Here is a 14981-nt window from a genome sequence, read left to right as displayed (position 1 = left end):
CTGGGTTCAACACTCAGTACCAACATAACACACACACACACACACACACACACACACACACAGACAAAATTTAGGTATTGGGGCTGGAGGTTCAGATCAGTGAAAAAGTACTTGCCTAGCATGTTCCTTTTATACGCCTGGTTCAATTATAATCCCCAGGACTGCAAAAAGAAACAAAAACAAAAAAACCTCAGGTATTAAGATTGGTCTATCTCCTCCCAGCTTTGGGATGAAGTAGAAAGTATAAGGCCCATTTTACAGATTAGGAGACTGAGGTCTGAAAAAAGTGAATCTAGCCATAGCCAAACACTACAGAACTGACAGAAGAGGAATTGCAAATGAAACCTCCTGGTTCCTCTTTCAATGCTATTTCTGGCATATTTCTATGCTGCTTGAGGTGCTCATTTATTCATTCAACACAGATTTATCCTACACCAACTACATTTCAGACTGGTCAGAATGTGAATGATGGGAAAGTCACCTTTCAGCAAATGGAAAGAGTGAGATATACAAATGTAGAGGGAGAAGGCTTATTGCAGTGTGTGGCTTATTATTGAGTTGTCAGTTTTAAAGACAGACTATAGGGGAAGCAGGGAGATATTAATATTAATCTCTGACTTTTGTACACACATTCATTAAATATTTGCCAAGCTCTATTCTTCATCAGGCCCTATGTCAGATTTATTAGATTCTGATGGCATAGACATGACTCAGAGGTCCCAGAGAGTTCACAGCTTAGTATATTACAGCATTTTCTGTATGTAAGTCCTATCCCAAAGCCAGCCCCAGCAACTAGTGAGGCACTAAGCAACTCAGAGAGACCCCATCTCTAAATAAAAATATAAAAAGGACTGGGGGAATGTGGCTCACTGGCTGAGCACCCCTGTGTTCAATGCCCAGTACCAAAACAAAAATAAAGAATCCTAGCCCCATCATTAATGATAACTGCCATTTGCTTAGTGCTTAATACATACCAGTGTTGTGCTGTTTAATATATTATTTTTATATTTATCTTAATTAGCATTCAAAAATCTCATTAGAATCTACACGAGGGCAGGGATTTTTGTCTGCTTATTCACTGATATATCCTTAGAACTTAGAAGAGTGCTTGCCATGTAATAGGCACTCAAAAAATTTTGTCACATGAATGAAAAAACAACCTTCTTGGTCACATACACCCTTTACCTCCATTTCACAGATGTGTAAACTAAGGATCAGGTAGGTGAAATGCTTTGCTTGAAGTCTCCTAAATAGTAAAAGGGCTGGAGTTGTAGCTCAGTGGTAGAGCACTTGTCTTGCATATGGGTTTGATTCTCAGCACCACATATAAATAAATAAAATAAAGGTCCATCAACAATTAAAATATACTAAAAAAATAAAAGTAAAAGGCAGAACCAAGATACTTCTAGAATCCAGGACTGTGTGATCCCATATCCAATGGTCTTAACCTTTGACACCAATAGTTCACAAACTTAAGCATGTACCAGAATTACCTGGAGAGCTTGTTAAAACAGATTATAGGGCTCCATACCTTGAATTTCAAATCCAATAGATCTGTATAATATTTATTCCTAGCAAATTCCCAGATGATGCTATTGGTGCTGGTTTGGGGATCATATTTTGCAAACCACTCCATACCAACCAGCCTCCCAATTTTTCACTTATTCCCATAAAGTGAACCGAATGGAGTTAACAATGAGAAAAATGAGGCCAGAAAAGTAGCACGACTTTTCCAATTTCCAATTTCCCACAGCACTTTTTCTTTTCTTTTTCTCTTCTTCTTTCTTTTCTTTTTCTTTTTCCCCCTGTAGGACTGGCAATTCACCCCAGGGCCTCATACATGCTAGGCAAGCACTCTACCACTGAGCTACATCCTCAGCCTCTTGTCAACCTTGATAAAATTCACTGTCTCTTATACTAAGGAAACAAGCAAGGAGGGGAGTATTTCTCAGGAGGAGGCAAAGATAAAATTGGAAGGGTTACCACCCAACTTGCTGCCAAGGGAAGAGTTCAGGGTTGTCACTAACACCCTGTATGCCCTGGAAAAAGCCCTTTCCCCTCCAGACCTCAGTCCTTTTGTCTGTAAAGCAGGGACCTTTCTATTTTAAAGAATGGCCCCAAGTTTCAGAGACAGGCAGAAGTTCGGGTTGAACTAGGTCCTATTTCTGAGCGCTTTGTGCTGGCTCCAGGCCAGGCAGGTCTTGTGAGGATTATGTGATGTGCAATCCCCGCTGTTGAAACGTGAGTCTGAGTGGAGCTGGCAGTTGTCACAACAACCTTTTGGTGTCTCAGGCAGCGGAAGGTAGGGTGGGGGAGTAAGGCAGTGAGGGAGGGCTGCGGCTCTTGGGTTTGGGATTGGCCACAGCAGAAAGGGCAGGCCACCTCCATTGCTATCCTACCCAAAGCCAAGGGTCCCCAGGGGATCTTCAAAGTTCTGGGAGCTTGGCAAGCCCCAAGCAAGCCTCTGGCAACTCAGGCCCAGCCTCTCTTGCTTGCCATCCCTAGTTGAGGGAGGCCATCTCAGACACGAACACCAATGCCAGGCCTTCAAAGTGAAATCACAGCAAACTCGATTGGCCCGTTTCTCCACACTGAGCAAGTACTGTTAGCTCAGATTTGAAAGCCTGAGGGAGGAGGACGACTTTAGCAGGTTGTGTGACTCTGAAGAAATCACTTTACTTCTCTGAACCTCCTCTTAAAAATGGATATATTGCTGGGCGCGGTGGTGCCAGCTTGTAATCCCTGACTCTTCCTGAGGCTGTTGCAGGAGGATCACAAGTTTGAGGCCAGCTTTTGCAATTTATCGAGAACCTGGCTCAAAGTAAAAAAATAAAATTGGGCTGGGGATGTAGCTCAGTGATAGAACACCCTGAGTTAAATCTCCAGTACTATATACAAAGTTTAATTTTTATTTATTTTATTTTATCTCTTCGATAAGGCTGGTCTCAAACTCCTAGGTTCAAGTGATTCTCATGTTTCAGCCTACTGAGTAGCTGGGGTTATAGGTTTGCAACACTACACACAGCTAAAAGTTGAATTTTAATTAATTAATTATATTTATTTATTCATTCATATTTGGATTAAACCCAGAGGTGCTTGACCACTGAGCTAACATTCTCTGTCCTTTTTTATTTTATTTTATTTATTTATATATTTAATTTTGAGACAGAATCTCATTAAGTTGCTGAGGCTAGCCTAGGACTTGTGAGCCTCATGCCTGTGAGACATAGAAAGACTGTTGGTCCATCTTCAGAATATGGTATTCAGCCTTAGTTGGATCCAATTGGAGCCATTTTAATTATAGCCCTTCTCTTTTGCCCACCCTAATTTTAAAATTAGCCAATCATGTAGAGTGTACCCTTGAGTCCTCCAATCAGGGCCAAGGGCAGCAGCCATTAGGTGTATACACTAGCCTCCTGCTTGCTAGCCAGGTTCTGTAGCATGCCCTTCTATTAGAAGTAAAAGTTTGCCTTGTCCACCCACTTTGAAGCATTTGATTTCTTGCAGCACCTCGCTATTTCTAACGTGCCTTAGCCTTCCCAGTCACTAGGATTACAGGCGTGCACCACCATACCCAGCTAAAGTTTAGCTTTTAAACAAAAATGAAGTCATACTACACAACTTTTTTTTTAAACTTAATAATGCATTCAAATGTCTTTCTGTGGTTGAGTGGTCAGCACAAGGATGCCAGAGTAGGAAAGATCTGAGTTTGAATCCCCACTGTGCCTCTTCCCAACTTCGAGAACCTTGTATCCTTTGCTTCTCTGAACCCAATTTTCTTACAAGTCTGGTGTTTTGAAAGTGTGCCTACTGTACAGCTTTGTTGTGAGTATAAAATAAGATTATGTGGGTAAGGGCTCCAGGGCTTGGTTAGAACACAGTTTGTAAGAAAATCAGCAACTAGGGAAGGCCTTTCAAACCAGAACACTTAATTATCCATCTGATGCATTAAGAAAAGAAATAGAGGGCTGGGGTTGTGGCTCAGTGGCAGAGCACTTGTCCTTCACTTGTGAGGCTCTGGGTTTGATTCCTAGTACCACATAAAAATAAGTAAACAAAATAAAGGTATTGCATCTATCTACAATTTAAAAAAATGTAAAAACAAAGATTTGGCTGTTTTTTAACAATTTGGAGGCGGTGCTATTTTTTTCTCATTAGGGATTAGAAGGCAAGTTATGAGTAAATGAAACTCAGCTTAAAAATATTAAATTATTTTAGCTGAGTGTCTTCATTACTTACCTCAAATACAAGGTTTAACCATGAAGTATTGTGACAGAAGTGAAATTTTAATGGCTATATAACCTTCCCAGTTGGAAGACAATATTCATATTTATTTTAAATTTATTATCTTTGCTGATTTATTTGGAAAATTTCTACAGGTTTTGCCAGCCCAAAGGGTTAGAGGTCTTTAGGTATAGTAAATCTTCATATCTGGAAGGCAAACTTTTATTTTTTGATAATAAAGAGTCGTTTGGTACCAAATCTAGTAAATGAAGTGAATTATCTGGAGAATACATTATTAAATAAAAATTTTAAAAATTAAAAAAACTGTCTTTCAATGTTGGTATGAATAGATCTGTTTCATTCTTTTTAATGTATACATTGCATTCAAATCCACTATTATAGGACATTTGTTGTTTCCAAGAAGAGCAGCAGCAACAACAGAACCTGCAGCTAATATTTATTTGTGCAAGAATTTTTTGTAGGATACATTTTCAAAAGCGAAATTTCTAGGTAAAAATATAAGCATATATCAATGTTAATAAATACTATCAAATTGCTTTCCAAAAAGGAGGCATCAATCTATAAACACACCAACAATTTGCGGAAATGCTGGTTTCTCAGTATCCTCGCAAACACAGGATGTCCCTCTTTGTTAAACTAATAGATGAAAATGCCATACTGTTTCAATGTTTTCCTTTAATCATTAGGAAGAACATCTTCTGTTTATTAACCAATGTTCTTCCTCTTTCAAGAGTCTCATGTTGTTATTGAAACCTTATGTTTTCATTATTGCATTCCTTAAATCTTAGTCATTATTAAGCATCCAGGGAATGTTTGATGAATGGAAAGCAAAGCTGTGAAAAAGAGGTAAAATAGTGATCAACAAGTATTAGTTGAATCTAAGTCTGGAGTTAGGGAGTGAGCTCTGTAATGCTCTTGAATTCTTCCCTTCAGAATCTTGTACGTCTAGGATTACAAAAGGCATGGGTTCTCCCCATCCTCTCACTGTATTTTTGTTTGTTTGTTTGTTTTAGTTTGTTTGTTTTTGGTACTGGGATTTGAACCCAGAGATGCTTTACCATTGAGCCACATCCTGGCCTTTTTTATTTTTTATTTTGAGACAGGGTCTTACTAAAGTGAGGCTGGCTTCAAAAATGCAGTGCTTGTGTTTCAGCCTCCTGAGTCACTGGGATTACAGGCATGTGCCACCATGCTCATCCACTGTGTTTTTAGAATAAATTACTTAGCTTCTCTGATCTTTGTTTCTCTGCAACAGTTGGAAAAATGTCTGCGACTTGCATCATATTTATAAAGGGCTAATAAGTGAAGACCATGAAGTTATTTTGCAATGAGCATATATTCATGTATTAACTTAAATAATTAAAACAAGGTTTAAAAGTAAATGTGAACATTTATAAGAATAGAGGGCTGGGGATGTAGCTCAATTGGTAGAACATTTGTCTAGCATGTGTAATGCCATGGATTCAGTCCCCAGCACTGAAGACTAGTAGGGAAATAAACCTACAGAGATAAGAACAGTTAAAAAGAAGCAGCTGGCTGCCCCTTTGGATGATCTTAAATTTCTTTTTAAAATATGTGACATCATACTTGGCTTAGCTCTCTTCCATCTTTTCATCAACTCTCTATTGCCCTCTACTGCTCGAATGGTTTCATTTCCGTGCAATTAAACTCTCCAAATAAAACTAAGGGGAAAGTAATACTTCTGACCAGTCCCTGATTTTAGGTATCTATATCATCCAAACTGAGCCCATATCTATTCTTGATCCAAAAACCAGGGGTCATACAAGGGACATATAAATCAGTCTGGTGAGAGATACAGTCTCTCATGCCATTATAGAGATAACAAAAAACATCTCTAGAAGAGGAATTACTCTGAGCCAGGCACTGCGATAAGCACATTGTATATACTAATTTTTAGTCCCACTGACAGCCATAGGATGGATCTGCATTTACAGAAGAGGAATTAGGCCCACAATGTGATTGGTTCAAGGTCAAAATTTAGTAAATATGGGACATGATTTCTGAATTAAGATGTTTCCCTTCCAAAGTCAGTTCTTTCCTAATATGGGATATAAGAATAAACAAAATAGCACTGGGTATGGTGGCACACGCCTCTAATCCCAGAGGCCCAGGAGCCTGAAGAAGGAGGATTGTGAATTCAAAGCTAGCCTCAGCAACTCAGTGAGACCTGTCTCTAAATAAAATACAAAAAAAGGGCTGGGGATGTGGCTCAGTGGTTAAATGCCCCTGATTTCAATGTCTGGTACCAAAAAAATAATAAACCAAGTAACATGGAGCACCCAAGTAGGAGCTTCTAAAGTTATTATTACTATTATTGTTTGTGTGTGTGTGTGTGTGTGTGTGTGTGTGTGTGTGTGTGTGTGTGTGTGTGTTGGATCTGGGAAGACTTTATAGAGAGGATTTCTAATTTTTTTAGAGAATTATTATTTTTTTTAGTTGTTGATGGACCATTATTTTATTTATTTATATGTGGTGCTGAGAATTGAACCCACATGCAAGGCAAGCGCTCTACCACTGAGCTACAACCCCAGCCCAGGATTTCTGATCTGTACAGAGGAGTTTGGTCTAGGCACCAAGATGAAGGGGGACACAAACCTGAGACCTACTTAGAAAACAAAAAGTTGGATAAGGTGAGGTAAGAAGAGAGGCAGGAGAGAAAGCTAGCATTAGATTTTATAGGGCCTTGAAGGACAGGCTAAGTAAGATGGGATCAAAACTAAAGGTCAAGGTTTCAAGCCTGGAGCATGTGTTTGTTCTAAGGGCTTCCAGCAAGGTGATCAGAAGTATGAGAAACTATGGGTAAATGGTGGCATGTTACAATGAAATGTCAATTTCATTCAAAGATATAGGAAGAGGCAATTTTGTGTTATCCTGTGAAAGATGAATGAACTGTAATTGATTGTAAAGTCATATGAATTAAAAAAATAAAACTTGGATTTCAATGCCATATACCAGCTACAATAAGCCATTCCCCAAGGAAGTGGCTGGATACGGTCCATTCTCTGCCATCATTAGGATAGATTAGTAGTGAAGTCATTTGAGAAGCACCGCTATAGGTGATGGGAAACTATGGATTGAGTGCCACTAAGGACTCTAGAGCTGGCTTTGATTCAAAGATTAACAGGAACTATCTTTGGAGAGTTTTTTGTCCTGACTTTATGAAACTGATGATTCCAAGCACAACAAAACAAAAACAAGGTGAAGGTCCTCTCTTCTGCATCTCCTTGACACCTTCCTCTTCTACTTCATTCATTCTCCAACTCAAAAAAATATCGCAGACCAACTACCTCACTGTGTGACTTTGAACCTCTCTACTTTAGTTTTCTCATCTGCATAATGGGGATAGTCATACATTTTCACAGTGAAATTAAATGAATTAATTAGTATAAAGTCTTCATTGTTTATACATTAACTATTATAACAACAATGTGATTACTACAATCTCTACGGCTACTGTGTTTCACAGTCATATTCATTTCCCAGGTCATACCTGTCGCTGGTCGTGATAGGTCTGGAAGATACACAAAGATAAACTAGACTTCCCATTGAACTTGTATGGACTGTACCTGCCATATAGAAGGTACTCTAAAAGCTTGTTGAGGGCTGGGTTGCGGCTCAGTGGTAGAGTGCTTGCCCGCCAAGTGTGAGGCCCTGGGCTCGATCCTCAGTACCACATAAAAATAAATAAAAATAAAAATCCACTGAACACTAAAAATATATATATATAAAATAAAAAAGCCTGCTGAATTAATAAGCAAATGTTCTCCCATGAACTACAGGCTTTTTGAAGACCTCTCACATCCCTAAAAGCAAACACCTGGGTGAAGCACACTACGCTTAGGAATTACCGAACTAATGAACCCATGGACGGAAGAATGGATAAATGCCTACAGGTTGAAAGTCATTAAGGCCACAGAGAAGGCCTGCGGAAACAACTGCACCAGTTTCAGGACTTGGGTGGGTAGAGGAAAAGCTGCTGCCAGACTTTAACCGCGTGAGGGCTGACGGAAAGCACAGGCTGGTCCCTCGGTCTCTGTAAATCCCCTGCGAGTTCAGACGTAAGCGTCCCGCCCTCCTTAGGCTCCGCCCCGCGAGCTCACGTGACCGTGGGCGGAGCGCCGGACCAACACGGGTTGAAGGAGCCGGAGTCATGGCGGGGCTGGTGGACTTCCAGGACGAGGAGCAAGTGAAGTCATTTTTGGAGAACATGGAAGTGGAGTGCAACTACCAGTGCTACCGCGAGAAGGACCCGGAAGGTGAGCGCCTCTGGCGCACTGGAGACACGTAGGGGTGGGATTGAGTGGGCGAACTCTGAGGGAATCTGGAAGGGGTCACGTGTCGGGCTGAGGACGCGTGGGGACCAGGTCTGCGGGACACTTGGGACCTTGTGTGTGGTGGGAGGAGCGTTGTGTGCCGCAGGACCTGCAGAGCGCACAGTGGGGGAATGAACACCCGGACCCTGCACGCTGGGATAGGGAGGGGACATGTTCGGGCACTTAAGATCAAGGGAGCCGGGCGTCGTGGCACACGCCGCGGTTCAGGAGGCTGAGATGGGAAGATCGGGAGTTCAAAGCCAGCCTCAGCAAAAGTGAGGCGCTAAGCGACTCAGTGAGACCCTGTCTCTAAATAAAATACAAAATAGGGCTAGGGGTGTGGCTCAGTGGTTGAGTGCCCCTGAGTTTAATCCCCAGTACCCCCCCTCCAAAAAAAAAAAAGGATCAAGGAACTGGGGATACATTAGTGAGCAGACGAAATTCCCTGTCCTCAAGGAACCTACATTCTAGTAGGGGAATCGGTCAGTAAACGTAAGGAAATGAATGAAATGATGGGTTTGAAACTAGTAAATGCAATGGGAATTAAAGAGGGTGAAGGACCACTGGAGTTTAGGAGGATGATTGTAAATTGAGCCATTGGACAAGGGAGTCATTGAGAAACTGGCTTTTTTTTTTTTTTTTGCGGTACTGGGGATTGAACCTGGGGCCTTGGGCTTGCGAGGCAGGCACTCTACCAACTGAGCTATATCCCCAGCCCGAGAAACTGGCATTTGAATAGTGCTTGAAGAAGCCTTGAAAGAAGCCTTAAAGAAGGTAAGGGAGTAAACTATGCAAAGTTGTGTTTTTTTTTTTTTTTTTTTTTACACCAAGGATTGAATCCAGGGGTGCTTAACCACTAAGCCACATCCCCAGCCTTTTTTGTATTTTATTTTGAGACCAGGGTCTTGCTAAGTTGCTGAGATAGGCTTTGAACTCAGGAGAATCTCAGTGGCTGGGATTACAGTCATGCACCACTGCACTGGGCGAACCATGCAGATTTTTGCCAAGCAGATATAACAGCTGGTGAGAAAGCCTTGAGGCCAGCATGTGCCCCTGAGTACTGTGTGGAGGTTGAGTTGATTGAGTATATGAGTGAATGATGTTATCCAGAGGGAACTATCCAGAGCAGCCTGTGTTTTTGGATGGTTTTCTTCTTCCTACTTCATTTTTTATTTTTTGGTACCAGGGACTGAACCCAACCGTGATTTACCACTGAGCCACATCCCCAGCTTTTTTTATTTTTATTTTATTTTTGAGACAGGGTCTCACTAGGTTCATTACAGCCTTGCTAAGTTGCAGAATCTGGTTTTGAACCTTAGAACCTACTGTCTCAGCCTCCTGAGCTGGTGGGATTACATGTGTGTGCTCAAGCCATGTCCTGCACTAGTTATTTTTTTAAAGGAGGAAGAAAGATGCACATCCTGCCTTCTAGAGCTTGCAGTCTGGTTTCCAAATGTGACTTCACCATGTTTTGTAGCTAACCAACTACTTGGGAGGATTGTTTTTGAGAGCTAGTCCCTGACCTAGAGGAATTGGGGTTGTTGAGGAGCAGGGTTTTTAGGGGCAGTCTATAGGGCTAATCCCAGGTTGATGAAATGGAGCAGGTGGTAGGAGAAGAAGAGCTCCTTTAGAAGGTTGAAGTCAGGATGTGTAGTCAGAATTTTTTTTTTTTTTTTTTTTTTTTGGTAGTGTTGGGGATTGAGAACCCAGAGCCCTTGTTCCTCCTAGGCAAGCACTCTACCCCTGAGCTACACGTGCTCCGCTCTCATTGTCTTTAAATAGCTAGTGCTTTCTCCCTATTCAAATCTCAGCTCAGCACAATCCTTGGTGAGACTCGCCTTAATACCTTCTTTGATTGCCCATTCTGTGCTTACTAGCTTATCATCCTGTTTTAGTTAAGTTGAAACATTTATTATTGTTTGAATACATTCCGTTCACTTCTTTGCTTATCTTTTTGTATTTCTTCCTTTAGAATGTAAATTTTTGTTGGACAAATGGCTATATTTGCAGCATCTGTATATCTGCATAAATGCTCAAATATTTTTGAAATGAAAATGAATGAGATATGACATATGATGATGTTGGTGATGAAGAGGAAGGGAGAGGAAGGAGATTTTAAGGAAGGAGGTTTGCAGGGCATGGTGATGTGCACCTGTAAGCACAAGGACTTGGGAGGCTGAGGCGGAGCATCAAAAGTTTGAGACCAGCCTCAGCAACTTAGTGAAGGCTTAAGCAATTCAGCAAGACCCTGTCTCAAAATAAAAAGGACTGGGAATGTAGCTCAGTGGTTAAGCATCACTGGATTTTTTCCTGGGTACTCTCCCCACACCCCTCCCAGCAAGAAAAAAAAAAAAAAAAAAAGGAAAGTACTGGAACTAGGAGACTGTCAAGGAGAAAGAGCCAGTTTCTAGCTCCTGTGGTAGCTGCCATGTTTCCAGCCTGGCCAAGGAATAAGGTGCAGTTTCACCACATTTCATTCTTTTTTTTTGGTACGGGGTATTGAACTCAGGGGTAGTCGGACCACTGAGCCACACCCCTAGCCCTATTTTGTATTTTATTTAGAGACAGGGTCTCACTGAGTTGTTTAGCGCCTCACTTTGCTAAGGCTGGCTTTGAACACAATCGTCCTGTCTCAGCCTCCCTAGCTGCTGAGATTACATCACATTTCTTTCTTGCTGCCACAAGATTAGCCCATTATCCTGTTTTTGCCATGGAAGTCAGTAAGTCTTTGGACCAGCAGTGGCAAGTGGTAGAGCCAGTGCAGGGGCCAAGTTCTTCCCCAGTCCATACATTGCTAAATCCCTGGTGAAGGGGAGAAAAGGCCACTTATGGAAATGACTGAATACCATCTACAGTCTTTGCGGTAAGGTCAGTTTGCCACACTTCAGGAGGACAGGGGTCCATCCTAAGTAACTCAGTCTGACCTGCCACACCGGATCCTCCCCACTGCTGAGCAGTAGCCCCAGACATGAACACCTCTTGCCCTTTCCTCAGGTTGCTATCGGCTGGTGGACTATTTAGAAGGGATCCAGAAGAATTTTTATGAGGCTGCCAAGGTGTTGAAGTTCAACTGTGAAGAGAACAAGCACAGCGATAGCTGCTACAAACTGGGGGCCTATTATGTGACTGGAAAAGGTAAGGAGGGGCCTCCTTTCTTTGGTCTCCCCTTTTTGATGCCATTGCTGTTATCATACCCAAGCCTTATGCTGAGCTCTCTTCACAGATCCTGATAGGCATTGTGGAGCACATTGCAGGAACATTTGGAGATAAGAGTTCAGAGTGATGGGGGAAGAGCACAGCCTTTAAGTTAAGCAAAACCTAGAGAATGTTATTTGCAAGTAGTGGGATCTTGAGCTAGTCACTAACTCTGGGACTCAGTTATATCACCTTTGAAATAGGGGGAAACAGTTCTTGCTTCGTAGTATTGTTGTGAGGATTAAGAAGGAAAATGTAGATAAAAGCATTAGCATGTGCCTGGCACAGAGTAAGAGATCAGTAATTACTCCCTTTTTTCTTTCTTTTCTCCTCATGCTCTAATTTTATTTATCACTGGAGTGGTGTTTCAGTTATCTTTTGCTAAATTACAAATTACCCTAATAATTCCCGTGGGTCAGGAATTTGGGAGTGGTTTAGCTGGATACCTCAGGATCTCATGAAGTTGCAGACAAGACTCTGGTCAGGAAGCTAGGGCTGTAGTCATTTCGAAGGCTTGCTTAGAGTTTGAATTTCCAGTTCTAAGATGACTACTCCATGTGACTGATGGCAGAGGCTTGTGTTCCTTATCAGCTGTTATTAGATCTCAGATCCTAGTGATGTGGATCTCTGTGGGCTACTTGAGTATCTCCTGATATGGTCTATTGCTTCCTCTACTGAGTAATCCAAGAGAGAGCAAGGTAGAATCCACGGTGTCTTTATGATCTTTCTTTGGATGTCACACACTTTTCTTTTTAAATATATATGTTTATAGTTCTTGGATCTTTATTTTATTTATTTACTTACAGTGCTGAGAATCAAACCCAGTGCCTCACACTTGCTGGGCAAGTGCTCTAGCACTGAGCTACAACCCCAGCCCCCACGTTTTTCATTTCCAGCACATTCTATATATTACAGGTGAGTCACTAAGCCTAGCCCATGTTAGCAAGGAAGGACTTAAATTATAATCCTTAAAGGAAGGAATATCAAAGAATTTATGGACATATTTTATTTTTTGCAGTGCTAGAGATAGAACTCAGGACACCTTATGCATGCTATGCAAGTGCTCTACCACTGAGTTATACTCCCAGTCCCTAGTGGATATTTTTAAAACCACCACTTAGGGAATATGACTTTACAGGAAGCTAATTTTTTTTACTCATCACGTCATAAGCTTCTGGAAGGTAATGATTGTTCATCTCATTCCCAGCCAACCCTGGTTAGGAAAATGTTCAGTGAAAGTTTGATGAAGAGGATGTCTTCAATTTTTGGAGCTGTTTTGATTGTTTTGACTTTTACATGGAACATAGGGTCTGTGGTAGTCTGTTTGTTTGTTTGTTTATTCATTTTCACATACATACATACATACCAGGAATTGAACCCAGGTGCACTTAATCACTGAGCCACATCCCCAGACCTTTTTATTTGTTATTTTGAGACAGGGTCTCACTAGGTTGCTTATAGCCTCTCTAAGTTGCTGAGGCTGGCTTTGAACCTATGATCTTCCTGCCTCAGCCTCCCAAGTTGCTGGGATTACAAGTGTGCGCCACTATGCCCAGTGTCTTTTATTTTTTAATTTTTAATTTTTCCCCCAGCTTACTAAGGTATTTAATAATTGACAAATATTCTATGTTTGCTGTATATGTGATTGTTGGATATATGTAGACATTGTAAAAATGATTATCACAATCAAGGTAATGTATTCATCACCTTGCATAGTTACTGTATTTCAGTGAGTGGTGAGACTATTTAAGATCTACTCTCCTATCACATTTCAAGTGTATGGTGAGTGTAGTCACCTTGTTGTTTGTTAGCTCTCCAAAACTTACTCATCCTACCTAATTGAATCTTTGTACCCTTTGACCAACATCTCCCTAGATGCTAGCAGCTGCCCTTCTACTCTCTGCTTCTGTGAGTTGGCCTTTTTAGATTCTACATATAATAGAGCTCATGCTTTGTTTTACTGTGCTTGAGTTATTTTACATAGCATTATGTCTGCCATGAGGACATAAAGATTCATGCAAGTTGCAAATGACAGATTTCCCTTCTTTTTTAAAGGCTGAATATTATGCCACTGTGTATGTATCTTTATCAATTCCTCTGTTGATAGGAACTTTGGTTGATTCCATAGTTTGGCTGTTGTGAATTATGCTGCAGTGACTGTGGGAGTGCAGATATTTCCTTGAGACGTTAATTTCATTTCTTTTTGGGGTACTGGGGATTGAGCCCAGAGGTGCTTAACCACTGAACCACATCAAATCACCAGTTCCTTTTATTTTTTATTTTGGGACAGGATCTCATTAAGTTGCTTAGGACCTCATTAAGTTGCTGAGGCTCATCTTGAACTTGAAACCCTTATGTCTCAGGCCACAAGTTCCTGGGATATATGTAGTTTTCCTTAATGACTGTACCAATTTATATTCTTACAAGCAGTGTTTAAGGGTTCCCATTTCTCCATATCCTCATCAACATAACAGCTGTCAGATGATATCTTCTTGTGGTTTTGCTTTTCACTTCCCGATGATTAGTAACATTGAGCATTTTTTCACATTATCTGTTGGCCAGTTATATGTCTTTTTTTGACAAATGTCTATTCATGTCCTTTGCTCATTTTTTAACTGGTCATTTTCTTATTTTATTTTGCAGTGCTGGGGATTGAGCCCAAGGCCTTGTGCATGCTAGGAAAGTACTTTAGAGCTACATCCCCAACCTCTAATTGGTTATTTTATTGCTGTTGAGTTCCTTATATATTTTATACTTTACATTTTGGATGTTAACCCCTTACTGGATGTATGATTTCCATTCTGTCTCTTCACTTCGTTGTTTTCTTTGCTGTAAGAGAGCTTCTTAGTTTGATATCCCTTTGAAAACTCACGTTGTGTTGTGTTTTGTTTTCTTTCCTTTTTTTTTTTTTTTTTTTTTTTTCATTTTGTGATACTGGGATCAAACTCAGGATCATTTTATCACTAAGACATTGTAAAATGATTATCACTCCTAGCCCGCCTCCCTTTTTTTTTCTTTTTTGTACCAGAGATTGAATGGAGGGGCACTTAACCACTGAGCCACATCCCTGGCTTTTTTTTTTTTTTTTGTATCTTATTTAGAGACAGGATCTTGCTAAGTTTCTTAGGGCCTCGCTAAGTTGCTGAGGCTGGCCTTGAACTTGCAGTTCTCCTGTCTCAGCCCACTGAGGGAAGGGATTATAGGTGT

General features: G+C 40.9%; 2 protein-coding genes across 4 annotated transcripts in view; one reads left to right on the top strand and one right to left on the bottom strand.

Annotated features, from left to right (window-relative positions):
* The window catches only part of ZYG11B (zyg-11 family member B, cell cycle regulator), an 88646-nt gene extending 80354 nt beyond the window's left edge, over positions 1-8292 (bottom strand). Inside the window, exon 1 of the mRNA XM_079142080.1 lies at positions 8158-8292. The gene's annotated coding sequence lies outside the window, so the exon portion shown is untranslated. The remainder of the gene's footprint in view (positions 1-8157) is intronic.
* Positions 8293-8359: 67 nt separating this feature from the next.
* The window catches only part of COA7 (cytochrome c oxidase assembly factor 7), a 36228-nt gene continuing 29606 nt past the window's right edge, over positions 8360-14981 (top strand). For all 3 annotated transcript variants that reach the window (XR_013764157.1, XR_013764158.1, XM_079142425.1), the window contains exons 1-2: positions 8360-8522; positions 11574-11714. Coding sequence is in view for 1 of the 3 variants with exons in the window: in XM_079142425.1 (XP_078998551.1) it covers positions 8417-8522; positions 11574-11714 (247 nt within the window). In the remaining 2 variants the exon portion in view is untranslated. The remainder of the gene's footprint in view (positions 8523-11573; positions 11715-14981) is intronic.

This window comes from Sciurus vulgaris, assembly GCF_902686455.1.
Source record: "Sciurus vulgaris genome assembly, chromosome: 1".
Classification (NCBI taxonomy): domain Eukaryota; kingdom Metazoa; phylum Chordata; class Mammalia; order Rodentia; family Sciuridae; genus Sciurus; species Sciurus vulgaris.
Note: the sequence above shows the minus strand (reverse complement) of the source record. Positions and strands in the feature narration are given on the sequence as shown.